The sequence below is a fragment of the Lichenostomus cassidix genome, chromosome 2, assembly GCF_008360975.1.
Source record: "Lichenostomus cassidix isolate B80296 chromosome 2, HeHo_3.0, whole genome shotgun sequence".
NCBI lineage: Eukaryota > Metazoa > Chordata > Aves > Passeriformes > Meliphagidae > Lichenostomus > Lichenostomus cassidix.
In genome coordinates this window covers 34,703,055-34,722,871 of record NC_139482.1, presented here as the reverse complement: position 1 = coordinate 34,722,871, position 19,817 = coordinate 34,703,055, and the positions used below count along the sequence as shown (strand labels likewise).

Below are 19,817 nucleotides of genomic sequence, written 5' to 3'. Positions count from 1 at the left end.
AAACGGTATAAAAAAGGGTATAAAAAGAAAAGACAAAAGCCATCAGGCATCAAAGTGACGGGTGCGCTCTTGGTCCTCAAGACGGGCTGAGGGAGCACACGCCAAGTGCTGCTGCCTCTCCCCAGCATCACGGAACGGGTCAGGTTGGGAAGCACCGCAGCGGGTCATCTGCTCCAGGCTCCCTGCCCAAGCAGGGCCATCCCACGGCACGGGCTGTGTCCAGACGGCTCTCGCTGCCCCGCACGGCGGGATGCCCGCAGCCGCCCGGCCGCAGCACGGTGACTCCCGCGCCCTCCGCCGCCGGCCGGGACTCGCGGGGCGTGCGGCGGCTGCGCGCGCAGGGGGCGGGCCGGGCGGAGCGGAGCGGAGCGCAGCGGGCGGAGCGGGAGCGGCGCTCAGGTACGGCAGCGGTGCCGGGAGAGCCGCGGGGCAGGGCAGGGCAGGGCGGCAGCTCCCCATCGCCTCCCCATCGCTTCCCCATCACCTCCCCATCACCTCCCCATCAATTCCCCATCGCCGCCCCATCACCTGCCCGGGCCCTTCCTCCTCGGAGCGGCACGGCCGGGCTGGGGTGTTACTTCTCGGCGCGGGGGAAAGTGCCGGGGATCTGCGGGCAGCGACCTTCCCGGCGGGGCTCGCCCCGCCAGCACCGGGCGGCGGCGGCGGACAGGGAGGGGAGCAAAGAGGGAAGGAGGGAAGCAAGGTGGGAGGGAGGTAAGGAGGGATGCAGGGAGGCAAAGAAGGAGGGAGCCGTGGGGGATGGAGCGGGAGGATGGCGCAGCGGCGGTTTCCCGGAGTCGGTGCGGGCGATGTCCCCCGGCGGCTCCGCGCACCTGCTCCCGCCGGGCGGGGCCCGCGGGCCTCCCTCCCGTGCCGTGTGCGCCGCCGCCTCCCCCGGGCGGGGGAAGACTCAGGGCTGCCGTCCCCGGCTGTCCTTTGCCTTCCCGTTTGAAGCAAGGCTCTCCGGCCTCTCCTCTTCTCTGGCTGCCCTCTCTAGTCGCTGCTGCTTTCCCTTCTGCTCTTTAAGGGCCCAGCGAGGGTTGTTTCCCCCCATCTTTTTCTTGAAGGTGCCTTTTCATATGGTCACCTTGAAGCCTAGATGCCTTCATGTGTCTTTCTAAGCATACTGTTACGCTCAGGTAGGTGAGTGATGGTTTCAGTCACTGATGAGCAGACGTACCTTCCTGCAGGACTCTACAAAACTGACATCTCTATTTGTGCTGCTATAATAAGTCTATAGGCTATGATTAATCTGCCTTTTAAAAAATTTCACCGGTACTGACAGCTAAAGGGGAAATAAATTATATTAAACCAGATTCTCAAACAGAAGATAGCTTTGTTAGGGCCTTGAATCTATGAGTGCACATACTTGTAAATCTATCCCTATGAAAAAATGTTCACAGAACTGAGCAAAGCCATCCATACCTGTAAGATATGCAACTTTAATAATCCCAGAGAAATTATTGTGCTGGAGTAAACTTGGCAAATTCTGTGGTGCAAACTATGTGTCTATGTTAACTAGTTTAAAAAATAAGAAATAAATGAACTTGTGAGAAGTGGAGTGACTGGCTCATTTGGTTGTAGGCTACTACAGTTTCAACTATTGCTCTAAAAGCTGTTTTAGAATTAGTGATTTAAGGCACCACCAAACATGCTGTTTTGTTCATAATATGCACTCCAAATCTTACAGCCAGGCAAACAAAATCTTGAGAAAACCCCAGTCGTATTCTATTTAGGAAATAGATCTCTGTGAACACAGGACTTTCATCTTTTTGAGGTGAATGAACACTGAAGTTAACTTAAACCATTTATAGTGCAGTGGACTTTTCCAAGTAGCTCATGTCCCAGGGCTTACAAAAACAGTCTAAAAAGACAGATGTTAACTTGAGTCAAATGTGGTGGATGAAAATCCTTTATTGGTATCAGTCAGTTTTGTCCTCCCCAGAAGAGTATTTCCGATGCTTAGAGCTTGAGATTTTTAAAGGTTACTTCCAGTTTTGGAAGACATTTTTAGCTTTCTGTTTGTATGTTGGGTTTTTTTCCTGGTTAAGTATGGCATGACTTAAGTTCCATTTATTTACTTGTGCCAAGTTGGTATTTTTGGTAAAGGGTACTGAATTTGGCTATTCACCCTCTCCTTCAGAAATCATCAACTGTGGATGCTTTATGCAGCTTGCATGTGGGAAAGTTTGCTAGATGTTCAAAGCTTCTAGTAAGAATTTCTTTATTATGAGCTTGCAGAGTTGTGAAGATGGACAATGTCCCCATAGTTTATTTGCCTTCTCTTTGTGTAAATTCTGCCTCTCTGTGAAGTCCCCAAATGCCCAGTTTCTGACAGAAACCAGTGTTACATCCTTAACATTTGCCAACTCGTTCTGGTACTGTTGCGACACTTGCTGTTTTCTAGGGCGTGTTTAAAACTAAAGAGAGACTTCCAGCAAGCTACTTTGATGCTTTTTATTTTGCCCCTTGTTAACATAACAATGTTGCTAATTTGAAATGACGAGCAGTCAGTGTGCATTAGCCGGCTGTGTGAGGAGGTGGACAATCTCCCCTGCGCAGGGAGCAAGACCCGACTGAAGCACAAAACGGGATTGTGCTGCCTCTTTATGAAAAGCAGAAGCTGCACGGCCAAGTGTTATGCAGCAGTTAGCAACTTCTCATTATGAGCTCGTATGTTGTACAAAGATGCTTTAGGTGCCAGCAGCCCCTAACAAGGGTCTCTGCCCCAGTGACAGAAGCAAGGAAACAGGTGCTTCTCTACAAAATGGAGAGTGTTAGAAATATGACCTTAAACTGCGGGCTGGGATAGAAGGCACAAAAGGGATAGAGTTCTGTGACTGCTTGGAGACTTAATTAAGAGCACTGACACCCACTCAGTGAAAAGTCTGTATAAATAATGAATTTTCCCTGTGATGGAAATGAGTCTGAAATCTGTTGTCTTCTGGATGACTGACCCTGATTTGTTTTTAAATAGAACTATGTTTTCATTAACATAATTCAGATTACTTGGGGCAAAAAGTAAGATCCTGTCTTATTTTGAAAGATGCCTGCTTTAAAAGCTTGGAGAAGGGTGTATTATAGAATTAAATAGAGCGGGTTGGTCATGGGATTATAAACTTTTGTAACAGCTGAAATCTTACCATTTGTTAGGACTTAAAGTGCTGAAGAGTTTTAGAATGCTCATTTGATGGCCACTATCTGATCTTTTTTTTATACACTCTTAAGCAATCTGGCAGCTGTTGCCAGGAATATTCCAAATTTCCCCACATACAGCAAGAGAAATATTTTCAATTCCTTCCAGGCCTGTTGTGCATTTGTTCAGTTAAATGACTGAAGGGAGCATACAGCTTAGTAAAGCTTTGAAGTGCAACATGATTTTATGCCTGTGTAGGGAATTGCTGTTTCTCATAATTCAAAAATAAAAGTAAATTTACTGGCAAAAAAGGCCATCACAAATCTCTGACACAAAGTTTGAGATGTTGCCCATTTTGAGTAAATTCTCAATTTACTCAATGAGAAATTTTCAGCATGTCATTAATGTAAAGAAAAATGGGGTTGATCATGGCTTGCTAAATTTCAGCTGCTGATTAAACTCCTCTTGGGTATCTTGTCAGGCACACCTCAGAGAGACAATCACAGTTGAATATGTCACCTTCAAGCAGTAAATTGGCATCATCATACATTGGTAGTAAGGAAAAACTCAAACAATTTGACTAAGGTCTGATAATGAAATGTCCAAACCATAGGGACACAGGGATCTAGCATGGTTTTGTGCTTTATATTCAGGAACAGTCTCTGCTTTCTAATTTTTTGATACATGCAACCTTCCTCTCTCCTGATAAGTCATGCATTAAAACTGTCCAAATTGTCAATAAAAAAAAATAACCTTTCAGTGTTTCCTTAGATGGGAACAGTATTATTATTGTGCCTTTCAGTTTGCTGTCTTTGTTCTGTGCCTGCAGCTGAATGAATTTTGCTTTTCATTTCTGTTTTTGGAAGCATTGCTTTTCTGCAGGGTGCAGAGATCACATGTCTCTATGTGCATAGGATGCTGGGCTTGGTTTGTAAATGGAAATACAAGCTTATCTCAGGCACAAGAAACATCTTAATTTGAAAGTTAAAATAGAGGTTGAAAACCAACAACTAAGCCCTGAACAAAGTGTTCACAGTTGTAATTGACCTTTCTTTTGCCACCCCATTAAAAATATGGAAGAGTTGAGAATAAATGATGCATGGCCCATTCAATATATTCTTCTTTTCCTAATGAGACAGCCTTGATACAAATCTGAGGACCCTTGTTCATATGCTGCCTCTCAGTTTTTTAATGTAAATGTTCCTTGCAGATTATGTCACTTACCCTTTCTGGTTGTAATAAAAACAGGTTTATTGAAATCTTTAAATGTTACTGAAATAGTTCAGCAGTATTAGCACAGCTGGGTTTCTGTTTTATAAAAGCACAAAATATAGTGAGGGATAGTCATCCTTTAATACACAAAGCCACATTATATGTCTTCATAAAAGGTTTAATGTGCTCTCTGGACCTTAAAAGCAGCTCAAATCTCTTTTGTAAGATAAATATTAAAGAAAATGCTGTCATCACCAGAATGTAGTCTGAATTTAGCAGCAAGGAATTTAGCACCCTCTATATTTCTGGTACCTGAAGCACCTGTTAAAGACTAGCTTTAATTTGAAAAAGCAAAGAAGTGATGGTGGAAAAATCAGACTATATGATCAATAAAACTGGTGTTCTGACCAAACTACTGTGGAGGTCTGAGATGAAACCCCTAGTGTTAACACTCCCACACTTGTTTTTGTGGACACCTGTGCTGTCTTGGAAACATGATGTTGATTATTACCAGCATTAATAATGGGTTATCTTGAAAAAGTGGGATTTAGGAGAGGTTTAGTCGTTGACCTGTACACCCCTTTGAATATGTTTGATCTTCAGAGAGCTTGACAGTTCTCTGTTGGAAAAAAACAAAGCTCTTGAAGGGAAAAGCAGAAAATATTTGAGTTTGTGTGACGTATCTGTGCAATCTCATTAAGGTGAGCGAAAGCAAGGTGTGCTGTTCCTGGTTCCATCCATGATTGAAGACTTGCTAACATATCTATGCTGAGTAATGAGCACAGCAGTTATGCTCCTGGGTGAAGGTTTGGTTTGATCAAGCTGAAGTTTTGCCAGCTTCTGAGTCAGATCAATACAAGGCAAGTTTTACAGCTGAATGCTACTCAGCTCAACACGAGGTGAATGCTCTTCTGTTGTCAGTGCTGACTGCTTGGTCTCACTGAAGTTTAATATCCTTCATATCTGCTTAAGTCTTGCTCCAGTTTCTTGTGAAGTGGACCTGTAATGGTGGCAGCTGACTTCTCATGTAGCACCTTTTACATTATACATGATAGTGACTGGATATTATTAAATTTTTGAGCAAGAGACTATATTGGTGTAGAAAACAAAACTTCTGCATAGTGTTTTGGGGCAGAACCGTTTGTACATGTACATCACTTAGAATGTATTACATGGTGTGTTGCTAGGAAAGGATTAGCTCTGTGCAGGAATAGGTCCTTCAGAACTTTTTCATTTGGTTAAATCTTAATTGAGATTAACAATAACTACTAAATAACATTTCAGAAACTTGTATTAAACCCAAAGGATTGTTATGTGTGATGTTAAGGGCATCTTTAGCTTTCCCTGAGGAAAAAGTTGCAGGGCATTAAGTGAGCAGCAATTAAAAGATGTGTGAAGAGCAAATATTGGTTTAGTTGAATAACACAGATGCTTACTTTCACCCTTTTTTTCTCACACCAATCCTTTTTATCACCCACTGCTTCCTAGTGAGTGCTGCTTTTTCATTATAAACCTATTGTTTTGTTTTTCAATTGAAAGAAAAGACAGAGAAAAGAGCAAAACCAGTTCTACTGTTATAGAAATAAGTTTTGGATGTTTTAAGATATAGGATGATAAGGTTATTTTTCTGAAAAATAATTTTATTGTAGCAGTCAGATTCTTGAGCTTTATAAATGATTATTGCAGTACCAAATTACAGCTTTCAGAGAAGTACACAGTGTTATTCTGGAAAAAAAAACCCAAACCCCAAGAAATCTAGAGTGAGTTACTATGAAAATCTTCCTTTCTTTAGTTTGGAGTCTGTCATGCTAAGCTCAGAGTGCTTTGTTGTGGATATGTAGCTATTTCAGTCATCCTGGGCTGGGGGGAAGGAAGGCTCCAAAGCACACTGAATAATTTATGCCTGTCTCTATTTTCTTAAGAGCGTGGCTTCAGCCTCTGACACTCATGTTCATGAAGTGGAGGATGAGATACTGCAATCTTTATTCCATGTGTTAATCTCTCTTCCTGCATTATTTGTCTGTTCATTGTTTTATAAGTGAAAGATGACATCTAAATGAAGTTTTCATTAGCTTATGTAAAAACCTGTATGAACAGACTTCATAGCAATTTTATTCCTTGTTGACCACTCTAAATTTCTGACTGTGGATAAATTTTTACTCTAAGAGTACAAGTTGTTCTAATTGGAATTTGTGAGCCTTTTTAAGACGTCAGCATTTGTAAGATCCTCATGCTGTGAAATGGAAAATGCTCCAGAGTAAAATGTTTCAGGTTTTGATATTTTCGACCTGAAGATTAGTGTTTTATGTTTATTAAGATTTATGGGTTAGTTTTCCTGAGGTGGTGCTAGGCATTAACACACCCCTGTTCACCGAATTTCAGGAGTATCGCAGTGTTCAGACATGTAAGCGATTCAGACATTTATGAAGCCTTAATAATTGTCATACCTGTTGTTTCCTATTGTGATATTTGGAGCCAGGCATTTCTTCAGAGAAGGGCAATGAAGCTGTGAAGGGTCTGGAGAGTAAGTCTGATGAGGACTTACTGATGAGGCGCAGCTAAAGGAGCTGGGGATGTTCAGCCTGGGGAAGAGGAGATTCAGGGAAAAGCTTTTGGTTCTCTACAACAGCCTGAAAGGAGGCTATAGCCAGGTGGGGATCAGTCTCTCCTCCCCAGCAACCAGTGACAGGAGAAGAGGAAATGGTCTAGAGCTGCACCAGGGGAAGTTCAGGTTGGACATCAGGAAGAATTTCTTCACTGGAAGAGGCTGCCAAGGGTGGTGATGGAGTCACCATCCCTGGAGGTGTTGGAGAAACTCCTGGACATGGCACTTAGTGCTGTGGTTTAGTTGATGTGGTGGTGTTTGCTCAAAGGTTGGACTTGATGATCATGGAGATATTTTCCAACCTTTTTGATTCTGTGATTGCCCAATGGATGTTACTAATTTCTTTCTGCATCAAAATACTTATAAACTCAATACTGTCTGTTTTACCACTGACAGTAGGGGTGATATGTTCATACAATTAATTTGGCTTTTCAGTTGCTAAACGGGACTTATGACAATGAGAGAAGATCTTAATAAAGGAACTTGTGAAGTAAATCTTCTTTATAGTGTCAGAACACAGGAGACTGGGAAAAAAAATGACCAGGTGGAATACAGCATCCCTGCTGCAGCATGATTTTGTGAAACAAAAAGATACTAAGTGGCTGCCGCTCAGAACTCTTTTTTCAACCTTTGTGCCTGCAGTGATTTGAGGTTGACCAAGCATGATGCCTGTTAACTCCCTGCAACTGCAGCAGTTATTATATAGTGGCATAGCATAATGTACAGCTCTTTGTCTATTTCCAGAGCTCCCACATGCAGAATTATTTTGGATATAGCCTACACTGGTCTGCACAGTCCCCGTTTCTCTTAACTTGCCATGGTCCATCTATGAGTATAATGATTTGCAATCAAGATGTATGATGTAGGTTTACCTCTGTCTACATCAGAATGTAGATCTGAGGTATGGTCTGCTGAGAAAATCAGGCTGGTGTACTCAACATGCTCTGTGATGAAGAACTGTGTGAATGGGCAACAAGGTGTTCTTTGAGATCTATTTCCAGTCATTCCCTGTGTTTCCTATGGTTTTCAGGATTGCCTTTCACTGGAGGAGCAAATGCTCCATCAAAAGAGTGTAGGAATTGTAACAGTAGATGATTTTGTAAGTCAGGCTGATTTATCAGAGGTACTGTGAAGGAGGAGTGTTCCTTTCCTTCTGTGGGTGAGAGATGATTATTTAGTATTGAGCTGTGTAAGAGGGCAAAGAGGTGGCAAATGTGTGAAAATGAGGGCAACCTGAAGTTGAATAAAGAAGAACATACAGTAGGCAAGTAGAAATGTCCTGCTTAGATAGATGGCTGCTAATAGACTGTTTTAGTTAGGTGATGGAGGAATATAAAAGTGCAGTAGAGTTCTGAAAAATACAGGTTGTCATATTCAAAATGAACCAAATGAGGCTCTAGGAAAAAGTGCTACATAGCAAACTGAGTAGATTTAAACTGTAGCAGACTGCTAGATGGCTTCCTTCTCTAAAATGTAACCTGGAATCCCAGTGCCAAATCCTCTAATGACAGTCGTGTTTTCAGTATCAGATTATAACATTTGACAGTGTTTGACTGTTATATACTGGTCTGTATGAAATAAACTGTATTGAAGTGACCTCTAGTTGTTGGGTAGCTTGCTCATACTTACGAAATAGACTGTGTGTTGAAGGGAGCTCTAGTTATAGAGGAGCTTACTCATACTTTCATGCTTAAAAAGCATTACCAAAATGGCAAGTTTGTTTTTGGTTCAGTAACTGTTGGTATATTTAAGGTAAAAAAAAAAGATGTCACAAATACAGTTACTCATACTTTCATACTTAAAAAGCATTACTAAAATGGCAATTTGTTTTAGGTTCAATAACTGTTGGTATATTTAAGAGAAAAAAATCCCACGCATAGAATTGAGACTATTTATTTCAGGGAGGTTTCAGAATTCTGAAGAGCATTAGATAACTACAAACTTTTAATTCTTTTCCCTTCCTACTCAGACTGTAGGTATGTAAATATCTGCCTTGCATACCTTCATATTTGTTCAGTAGCAGAGTGCTGAAACATTACTTACCATTTTTTAAAGCCTATATGTTTTGGTATTAATTTAATATAAATTAGCATTGTATGTAATTTTAACCTTTCTTTCTAGGCTCTTGGATGCTTAATGTTTTTCAGCTGCCTCATGTATTTCAAATAAATCTGCTTAGTTAGTGTTTGGAATAAAATAAATGCTTCTTTTGAATAGTGAGATCCTCAGTAAGTCTGCAAGATTTTGGCTTATCTGGCAATATATCAGAAGACAAATTTGGTGCACTAAAAGATGAGTTACTTCAGTCCTTTCCCACTGGTCAAAACTCTGCTTGTAAAAAGGGATTTGTTTGTTTCCTAATACATTTTCAGCTCAAGTGGATGAATATAATTTTACCTAAATTGAAAGACTGTGTGAGTTCCCTGAACAATTCATTACCTCACATTGTGTTGGTAGAAGACACTTTTAAGATAGATCTTCTTGACATTTTTTTGCAAGGTTGAGCATTTGTGTGACCTGCTCATAGTGTACAGGCAAACAATTACCATTTCATGGATTACATTAAATAGTCTTTATACAAAAGGAGTTCCTCCTCTGTTTTAATATCTACTATTCTGTGAGAGGTATGTACTTAAATGGCACTGCTTAAAAAAAAAAAGAAAAAAGAAAGCAGCCAAATTTGAATGGTTTGAAACATGTGCAAGTTAAATGTCAGACTTGGCAATGTACACAAGACCAGCTACAGTAGTGGGCATAGTCCTGAAAAAGTTTATATTTTTTCTTAATATATTGTCATTGCAAACACTTAAAATTAGCCTATAAACATTTCACGTTAGCCTGCATAAACAAACAAACAAACAGCAATCAATTAACTTCAGGTAAGAGCAGCAATGCAGACAAACCACAGAGAAAATAAAGTGCAATTAGTGCTTCAGTCTCCTCCCATCTGAGTAGATTCATTGACTGACAGTTTTTGATGTGATTGTGCTGTATCTTTGTTCTGTTTCCAGTTACATTATTGTCCCCTCTCAGGAATCTCTCAAACATGTTTTATCTTCCCTTTTTAAAAATAATAAAGTGCATGTGAGCAGAGGGAGTAAATTATTTAAAATTATTCTGTGTCTCTGCACTTGTCTGAGTCAGCAGAACACATCTAGGTCATACAGAGCAGCTCCAGTGCTGAGTATCTGCTTTCTCTGGGGACTAAGTAGACTCATTAAGGCACAGTTACCTTGCCTTTTTTCCTATTTATGCTTTCACAAGGCTTGGGTGAAAAATGATGAAAATTATTATATTTTTTAAATGACATTTGGATAAGCTTCCTTTAAGCTGACCTGTTCTTCCCTTATCACTGGACAATCAAATGAGAGAGGGAATGCATTCCCTCTTAGCTACAGCTAGTAGCAGTGGACTGAATGATTCTCTAACCTATGCAGTTATGACTAAAAGACACCACTAGTTTTGTTTGTTTATGCTTTCCTTCCTTTCTAGGATGGCTGCAGCTCCTCCAAGTTACTGTTTCGTGGCCTTTCCCCCATGTTCTAGAGATGGGCTGGTGGTGTTTGGAAAGAACTCTGCACGGCCTAGAGATGAAGTACAGGAGGTGGTCTACTTTGCTGCTGCAGAACATGATCCAGGAAGCAAAGTTGAGGTAAGGGTGAATTGTTGCATTCAAACGGTGAGAAATCACTGTTATTGGAGGAAATTAATGCTGTCTTGTTTTCTTGTCAGATTGTGGAGTCCTTGCTCACTGCGCTCAAAGCTCTTGAGTAGAACAAGACAAGGTTTTTTAAAAGTCCTGAAAATGAAACTCAAGAATGTTATTTTTTTAATTCAGGAAAAATCCATGATCTGTACTTTCTCCAGCAGACAGGCAAAATTGTTCACATCTCAGATTCCTGCACCATGTAGTCTGTAGACTACCTGTTCCTTTCAAGGGAAAAATATCGTGACTAACTGGAACTAGAAACCAATTTTTGGAGTTTGTCACTTGCCAAATGAATTATTCTCATTCATGGTTGTTGTTTGGCAGTTGTAATGGGGCCTGACAACAGCACAGGTTGCAAAACAGGTAGCCAGAAATCTGGGCCTCAAGGAAGTTGTGCTCTGAGGGAATGTGAGAGGAGGAGAATTAGAATGTGCAAGCTTAGTAAGCCAAACTTCACTCTTGTAGCTGCTGTTGGCTCTGTTGATGTGTTCTGCAGCTGGGCACCTACATCATGGTCAGTTTTGAGTGCTGTGGCTTCCCTCTGAATCCAGGCTGGATGTGCAGCCCCAAAGCTGGATGCTGATGCCATGGATGCAGGTTGAAAGGGACCCTGCTGGAAGTTGCTGTAATTGTAGTCTGTTACTGCAGCCTTGCTTTAATGGCAGGAGAAATGGAAGGATAAGCAGATGTAGAAGAGTGAAGCAAAGGGACAAATGAACAAAAAGGCAGGAAGAGGGGAAAGTGTAACGTGAAGGTGGAATGAAGAGACTGAGGCACCAGAAGGAAAGACAAGGATCTATGCAGATAGTCATTTTATCAGAGGAGACAGAGCGCAGTGCTGCACTGTCAGGGGCTTTTAGAGTCCACAGGTTCTTGCTCTGAATGGCACCTGGGAAAGCAGAATCTGTGAGGTTCCCTGCATTCAGCTTTCTCCTGCCCCTGTGGCTGTGCAGAAGGCTGAGGGCAGTAGGTGTTCTGGGCCAGGCTGACGTCTCTCATCCAAACAGACATGATCTGTATGGATCTAGTTGTCACTTGCCCAGGACATATCCCAAGGCAACAGCGAGTTTTAATTCTGTTTTTCAAGCGGGATGACTTCCAAATTTCAGAGGATTTGGTGCTCTTCATTCTAAAAGTTAGTGTTCTCTTAATTCTTTTTATTGCCAATATCTAGTACAACTTATGCATTATTAAATGGTTTAATTTTGGATATAGAGAAATTCCCTTCCCCTGTCCTGGAGCACTAAGTGCAGTCAATTGCAGTGCTGTAGCATCTTGTAGACATTTGTTAGCAAACATAACACAAGTGTGACAATAAGACAAGAAGGCTTCAGAGCAGTTTGTTTTAAAAATCTCTACATAGCACTGGAAATTAAAACAAAAACATCTGTTATTGAGGAAGAAGAACTTCAGAGTGCTTCTCTGTTTTGTACCCTTAATGGAGAATACTTTGTAAGAAGTTGCGGTTAGAGTCCTTGATTCTTTTGGTCTCTTTGCCCTATATCTTACTCTTTGATGAGATTGTCATAATTTGCTGAAGCATATAATTAAGCCATATATAATCTATTAGGATTCCTCTTTCACACCATGATTAACCAGTTTAATGCCTTTTTTTAGAATTCAGTCATAAACTCAACTCTTTTGCCAGGCCTTTTAGAAGCAGGGAGCATAATTCCTTTCCCTAGCACAACACAGTTTGCAGATTTACTCTGCTAACCAGAATCTGCAAGCATTCTCATTAAATGCTGATTTTTTTTTTTTTTTAATCAAGGTAAAGTTAATTGCAGTGTGGTGAAGATGCACTTTTAGATGAGGGACTGGACTGGGCCATTTTTATTTTTTAAAGTAGTGACTTAAGTCCTAATTAATGGATACTTTGGCTTCTGCTGGTCTGTGCTACTAGATAATTCTTTATTAGCTAGACTGAGGTTTTTCAAGTAGAGTGGTGTACAGAAACATACAGGCTCCAGATGTTTGCCAAAATTCTTCCTGTTTCTTCCTAGCACAGGACAAAAAGATCATCAGTTGCTCTGAGAGTAGTGCAAGTAATTGCTTATCATTGCATCTTCGTCACACTCAGCACTAAGTATTGTAAATGTATTTTTCTTTTTTTTTACTCATGCATATTTTGAGTAGAGGAAGCTGATTAAAACACGGTACTGATTTTGTTTTATTAGGTCTAAAGGCTGTCTGGTAGCTTTACACAGTTGTTGTGTATTAGTAGTGAGTGGTACCTCAAAGTCAAGAAAACCTTTAAGGAAGGGCTTGAATTCAGCCACTTGGCTGAAGTACCAGGCATGCAACACAATCTGCCTTTTAAACAAACTCATCAGAGGTAATTAACTGATGGGGAGTGGAGAGGAGTGTCAAAGCTTCTATATGTAGCTTTGACATACTCAGGGTTACTAGTTTGTTCTTTAAAACCTGTGAAAGCTGCTAACACTTCAGTTATTGTTGGTGTAGTTTTGGTTGTGGTTTTTTTTTTTTTTACTACAGTCTTCCTTCCCTTGCACTTTGTAAAACTAACTAAACTAACTTGCAAAACGAAATGTACAGTATTTTACAAATGGAAAAATGTCATTGATCAATTTTTGACTACAGTTGTTCTAAGTCGGTAATCCTTTGTGCCTCTAACTGAATTTTTCTTCTCATCCATCCTAGCATGTTTGTTTGGGCTTTTTGTTTGTTTTGTTTTGGATGGGTATGTTGTTGTTTTATTTTTTTTCCTACAAATGAGCAGCTTTTCTTTCCTTTCTGTATTGTATATTTGCTTTGGTTTCTTTATCTTCACTGGACAATGATCGTGGACTTGGTTTTCATTATATTCTATTTTTTGCATGTAATGCCACTCAGTGTGTATTAAATTGTGATTGCCTGTTTGTGACTGTCACTGGTGTTCTGAACTTCTGTTGAGAGCTGGTAATGATATGGGTTGTTCTATAAGACTCAGTCAGGGTGTCTGTATCCTATTTCCTATTTCTGTTCTGTGCTGCTCCCGTTTGCAACGGTGATAATGCACAATGTAACCAAAAATGGCACAGTAATTCAGTGAGATAGTTGCCATCGGGGAAGGGGGCAGGCTGTGCTATGCTGCTATCAGGTAGTTTGTCACAGGGCCTCAGGGGAACTCACTGAATACTGCAAGTCATTTTCAGCCTGATCTTTGTGGCTTAATCTGCCAGACAACTAACCCTGCAGCTAGCTCATCAACATAATTCCTTCCCTCCATGTCAGCAGGTTCCCAAGACCCTGAACAATGGGGCTTTTCATTAAAGGTCCCTTCTGTGTATGTGTGTGACAACTTTCTCAAAAGTTTGTTCTTCTCTTGCAATGCAATTTTGCAGTGGCAGATGCTGATCAACCCTCTTCCTTGTTGTAGTGATCAGCCTAGTGAATTTGTGTGTGCAGGTGAAATATTGCTCCCCTAAGCATAAATAGGGTCCTTTTTTGAATTCCTCTACTAAAAGTAAGAGTGTTCTTTTTTTTTTCCCAGATGTGGATTTTAAGAATTTGTCATGTGTTAGTGACAATTCTTGTCATAAGCTCTTTAAGATGCTAGCCCCTCTGCCTTATTTTTAAGGTAGATTTTACTTACTAGATTTCTTTTATTCTATATTAACCTGCTGCTTGCTGTGGTTTTCCTTCTCCTAAAGAAGTCTTAGCTGAATGACTTTTTTGTAGATGAATTTCCCATGTGGATTTTTTTTCCCTTTTAAATCTACCTTCCTTACCTCTAACTTGACCTTATATTCATAATATCAAAATAGTCATGGTTTCTTGCTTCATTATAGACCTGCAAAAACTCTTTTATCTTAACAGCATGCAACTTCTTATGGAGGAATGGAAAGGGCAAAGTAGGAAGGGTAGACTAGCAAAGAAGTCTATAAAACTGTGGAATATGCAAAATTTTTCTAGTATGTTGGTATTAAACACAGATCTGGGCTAAAAGCCAGCCCTCTGTGGGGTAGGAGGATTTTTTTGTTCTCTAAAACTTGATGTCATAGTTATTCTTTTATTTCCTCTGTTTTTAGGGTTTTTTTAATGGATACCATTCTACCTCCCCTTGCTCTGAGTTTTCAGAGGAGCAGTAAGCTTTTTTGCTGCATATCAGTCTGAGGACTGCAGACGTAAAAACTCACCTAAAGATAACTGAGGGGTCTCTGCCTGGTGTTGCAAGATAGGTATACAGCTTGGAAAGCAGACTTTGACTGTATTAAAGTTGGCTTTGTATTACCTGCAGGTATCTTAATCCTGGTCTTTGTAACATAATCCCCAGGCATCACCCCAGTGCTGCAGTTCCGTTCTGGGGTACTTTGCTTCCCTTTTACGCCAGCTGGTTGGGTTATCTGCATTATGTCATGGGCAAGGTGTTCAGAATGTCATAACAGAAGTCATAATCTCATAACAGAAGCAGGATCTACTGGAATTTGCTCTTTGGGAAGCCTGCAGGTCAGACTGGCAGTGCTAAGTCACAGTCATGTTGCTGCAGGTGCAGACATAGACCTGGGCACCCCCAATGACACTTCCATGGGAAAGTGGTGCCTGGCAGGAAACCTTGATGAAACACAGCTCTGTTTGTGCCTCTGATGGCACTTTTTGCTTATGCTATGTAGATAGATAAGGTTGTAGTCTGAAGGTTTGCAATTCAGAGGTGGTTTGGGAAGCTGCATTCTTGCCTCTCCCCCGAGCCCCAGTGCTGGCTGCCACCTTGTGCAGCTGACCCTTAGACTGCACAGAGGCAGAGGGAAGGCACTGTGCAGGCAGACAGCAGCTAATAAAAGAAACTGCTTGCTGCCTTCAGCAGTCTATTGCTTGGCTGATGGGAGCTTTTTCTCTCTTCTGCTCCACTGCAGGCCACTGGCCTTTAAACTAATGTGTTTGACTTTGCTTTGTAGCACAGTGCACAACCCGGCAGCAGTTCAGAGGTGGAAACCATAATCTCTTGGATGTTTCTGCCCTCTTAAAGCCTCTTGTTACTTTAGGTGTGCTGTTTATTTGTTCTCCCACCAGACCAAAACTGGTTAGCTTGAACTACTTTTTTTGTTCTTAATCTCTTTAGGGTTTTTTTTTGTTTGTTTGTTTTTATTGTAGCAGAGAGGAAGAGGAGGGGAGAGTATTAGAATTGCATGGCACAAAAAACCTGCCAACTCTCCCATCTTGACCCAAACCATTTAATCATGTCAAAACAGATGTGTGAGCAGGTATTTCAAATGCCTGAGTATCCAAGAGCTCCAAGGATATCTCTGTGATGGGCTTTTTGTGGCTTCTTTGAATTCTGTTTCTTACTGTTTTAAAATATTAAATTATTAAGCTTCATCCCCATTTCAGTTGTACTTTTGCTCATCACCCAGGAGACTGCTAAATTTGTATCTTGAAAAACGAGAGGTGAATTCTTGACTGCTGAATCAACTCTGACATATACTGTCTCCAGAGAGTGTTCTTGGCCTTGGGTGCCTTGCTGCACTCTATGGTATTTGATTTGTTCAAAGATGTTTAAATTTAATTTTGCTGAGCACATTTCCATACAGTGGCTCACGTGCCTGAGGCTCCTTGGTGGCTTGATAGAGCAGGCTGGAGTTGGTCAGAGGGTGCAGATAGTTCTGCTTTCTGACAGGGAAACTGATTAACTTTTTCTAGCTTCCCTAATTATTTCTTTTTCTAGAATAAAATCTGTCATCCTTACACAAGGCTAGAGATAAAAGAACCACACAGATTCAAATTTTATAGTTACTGGTTGTGATGAATCCAAACATCTGGGAACAATATGTCAATACAATGTGTATGTAAAGTGCACTATGGTCTTCATAAAAAGGGAAGGACCTTAATATAACAAAGAAAGAGGCATTTTACTGTGGCAGAAATTGGCTGTGTTCTCTATTTGTACAGATAGTAAATGCTTTTATATCTGCCTACAAGGTGAGGATACAAGTAGTAGCACAATGTGTGTTTCTGAGAGCTGGCTACCTGAGGGTTCATCCTGCCACGGGAGAGACTTCTGCTCACCATTCTGGTTTGACTATGTGACCACTAGAAGGGGCTGACTGCTTGAGATGTACCCAGGCTGGATTTATCCTGCTGTATGGCTGTCCCCTCTGCCACAGCACAAATTTCACAGCTGTAGAGATGTCCTGGCCGTGTTTACTGGGAGTGGTAAAGTCATCCAGATGTCTTCCACTGTGTGCTTAGTTCTGCTTAGTGCATGAGCAAGCAGTGGTAAACCATTTATTAACCACCTCTTTTGTATTGTGTACTACTGCTTGCATATTTCTCTTTCCAGAGAAAGGTTATTGCCACTTCTTCAAGCTCTACTAAATTTTTTCCTGTAAATAAGTGGCAAAAGAACTGTCTGTAAAGCTCATTTGTCAGACACATCTGCATGAGGTGGTCTGAGGGGCTTTCTTGAACAACTCTTCTAGTTTTCCAGATTTCCACTTCACCATGATGGGGCAGCCCATGTCACCTGTGGAATCACCTCTCTAAAAATTTCCAGACAGGCTGTCAGGCTCAGTGTCTTGATGGCCAGAGAGGCAGCAGGCTGTGAGACTTGCCTTAGTGCATTTTTTGCATCCTCTTTTGGAAGGGGTTAAAAAAGCACCCATGGTGCAACTTACTGAGTTGCTGCAATCATACAGATATTTTACCTATTTTCAAATATATGCTAGAGTATGGCAGTGTTTGAAGTAGTTAAGTAAAGAGTTAATGCCAAGTTTGAGCCTGGATCTGATGGCAGGGAAGGGGGTTGGGGTGGGATCTCTTTTGTAATCTGGAATCTTAATGCCCCTTTTCAAAGATCATTTCTTTCTAAAGCATTCCCTGACTATTGCCTTTGTTATCCAGGGCTGAAGCCTATGTGATTTCATTGATATTTCATAATGACCTGACTGACAGTGCTAGGAATTGGGCTTCTGCAGCCTTAGTACAGTAGAAACTGCACAATGGTTTCTTTTCATTAATGAAAGAAGAAATCTCTTGTGCTTATGACTGTCGTGTCTGGTTTTGGAATACCTCCAACTTATCTGCATGCCCTAGCTAGGGTGGGAGATACATTTGTGCCTTGTGCTATTCTTAGAACTCCCTTGATAAGATTCTCTTCTTGATAATGTAAGTGAAATAAAAGAAATATCATTAGTTTCCAGCCTGCTCAATTCTTTAAAGTTGCTGGCTTCATCTCTGGTGTGTGTGAAGTCTCTCTTCTTTAGTGTTATATTTTCTAATGGGAATTTACTGTCACTGGGCAAGATGCCAGTTATGCTGCTTTCAGGGCTTGAGTTCTAGAAAATCAATGGAGCCTGACACCACTCACTCTCAGCCTTTGCCACCAAATTTCTCAGTATTCTTCTGTTTTTAGCATTCATACTCAAAGAAAAATGTTAGTATTAGGAAATGCTGAGGCTGGACACTTCAGGGATTTTGAAGACAGGGTTAATGGCAAGCAGAATCACAGCGGTACCTTACGTCTGTTTTGTTTGTCATTGGCTACTTTGGCACAGCTCTCAGTGGAGCAGGCTGCTCTGCTGGTGTGCTGGAGGGATTTGCCAGGTCTGTGGGGTGCAGGAGAGGGGGAGGGATGGTGGAGTTTTTGCCTTCTTTTGAAATCCCAGCATCTGAGCTCTGTTTCTAGAGATCTAGTGGCCCGGGAGGTTTTTTTTGGTGGATAGTGTTGTCTTGCCCCCACAGTTTCCTTTTGTGCTTGAGCTGTTGCAAGGATATGTCCTGATTTCTGTGGAACGAGAAGCAGTGGTTTGCTGTGCTGCAAATCCAGAGTCTGGCTCTAGTTGACCTACCTTTACAACTGATGTGTCTTGCTGCAGGCGGATAGCCCAGTTCCTCTTGTTTCTTGGGAAAGAGTTTTCTGATCTCATTTTAAGGGGGGGATGGTGAAGTTATGGAGTGAGTGGTTTATGTTTAAAATTAATAATCTACTGTCACATCTGAACCCTAGTTTTTTGAGAAGCTCCTACCTACTATTATAAATATGAACCAAGCTCCTGCCTTAATACATCAATCCCACTGAGTGCCTGCTTACTGAAGTAAATAATCATAGTGGGAAGGTAAAATTTCATCAAGACTTATTCAGCAATGTCAATAACCATGACAAATGAATAAGAATCAAGTCAACAGTGGTTTTATGAGAACTGTCAGCTACTGTCAGGTTGGAATGATTTTTCTGTTATTTAGGTCTTCTAAGACAATTTATACAAATAAGGCTTGAGTGTTGTCTATGTACACGAACTATTGTAGGAAAACTGAATATAGCATGACTATAGCATGACCCATGTTCACTTCTTTTTGGGTTGGGGGACACAAAGAAGTGATATAGAAGGTGTCAGCTGTATTTTGAGGTGTGTGGAGTTTCCTCTGGATGTTTTCTAGCCTCTGATTACATAATTACAAAACAAAGTCACATTTTTTTTCAGAATGCTCTGGATTCATCAAGCAGGGACAAACAATTTCCTCTTTCCCTTTTCTCAACTGCTACCATTGACAGTAAGATCTTTGCAATGAATAGCAGCTTTGGAAATGCTTGGATTTGGAATGAGGCGCCAAGTAATAAGCGACTGGTAGCAAGGATAGCCTTGCAAATATGTTTTGCAGAGGAAAGGCATTCAGCATTTTTTTAGCTTAACTATCACTTTTCAGAGTGTTATCATTTTTCCTTCTAAAAAATCAAAGAGTCAGTGTAAGCAAGCTTGTATAATAGGGCTATTCAGCCAGAAAATGCTATGCAAGTGTGGGTTTGTGGAGTTCTGAAGTCTCCTCCACACTGTGTCTAGGGTTTTGCTTTCTGCTGTGGGGTTGGGAAGGTTAATGTCTGGGATGACTCTGCAGGATGGTTTCAGCCAGCTGACCACCTATGACATGTGGAGGGCTAAGGCTGCAGACCTATGGCCTTATAGCTGCTCTGGTATTGTCTTCACATGGGATCTTTCCTGCTGCTCCAGGTCCCCCTTTGCACATCCCGCAAATACAGCTATTCTCTGTTCACACACACACATCAAGTGCTTATCCAAACAGCACTGACCTGAAGCTCTGAAATGAAATTGTGCAGAATGTCAAAAATGAGATTTTTTGGCTGACAGCTCAAAAGGAGAAGGGGGAGTTTTGATAAGAAATGTCAGTTACGGCATGGCTTGGTTACACAATGAAGCAAAGGG

The 19,817-nt window shown here is 41.1% G+C and overlaps 1 protein-coding gene across 1 annotated transcript in view; it reads left to right on the top strand.

Annotated features, from left to right (window-relative positions):
* Positions 1 to 287: 287 nt before the first annotated feature.
* SCRN1 (secernin 1) overlaps positions 288 to 19,817 on the top strand; it is a 36,359-nt gene continuing 16,829 nt past the window's right edge. The window contains exons 1-2 of the mRNA XM_085051020.1: positions 288 to 399; positions 10,446 to 10,605. Of these exons, the coding sequence (XP_084907146.1) occupies positions 10,447 to 10,605 (159 nt within the window). The 5' untranslated portion in view covers positions 288 to 399; position 10,446. The remainder of the gene's footprint in view (positions 400 to 10,445; positions 10,606 to 19,817) is intronic.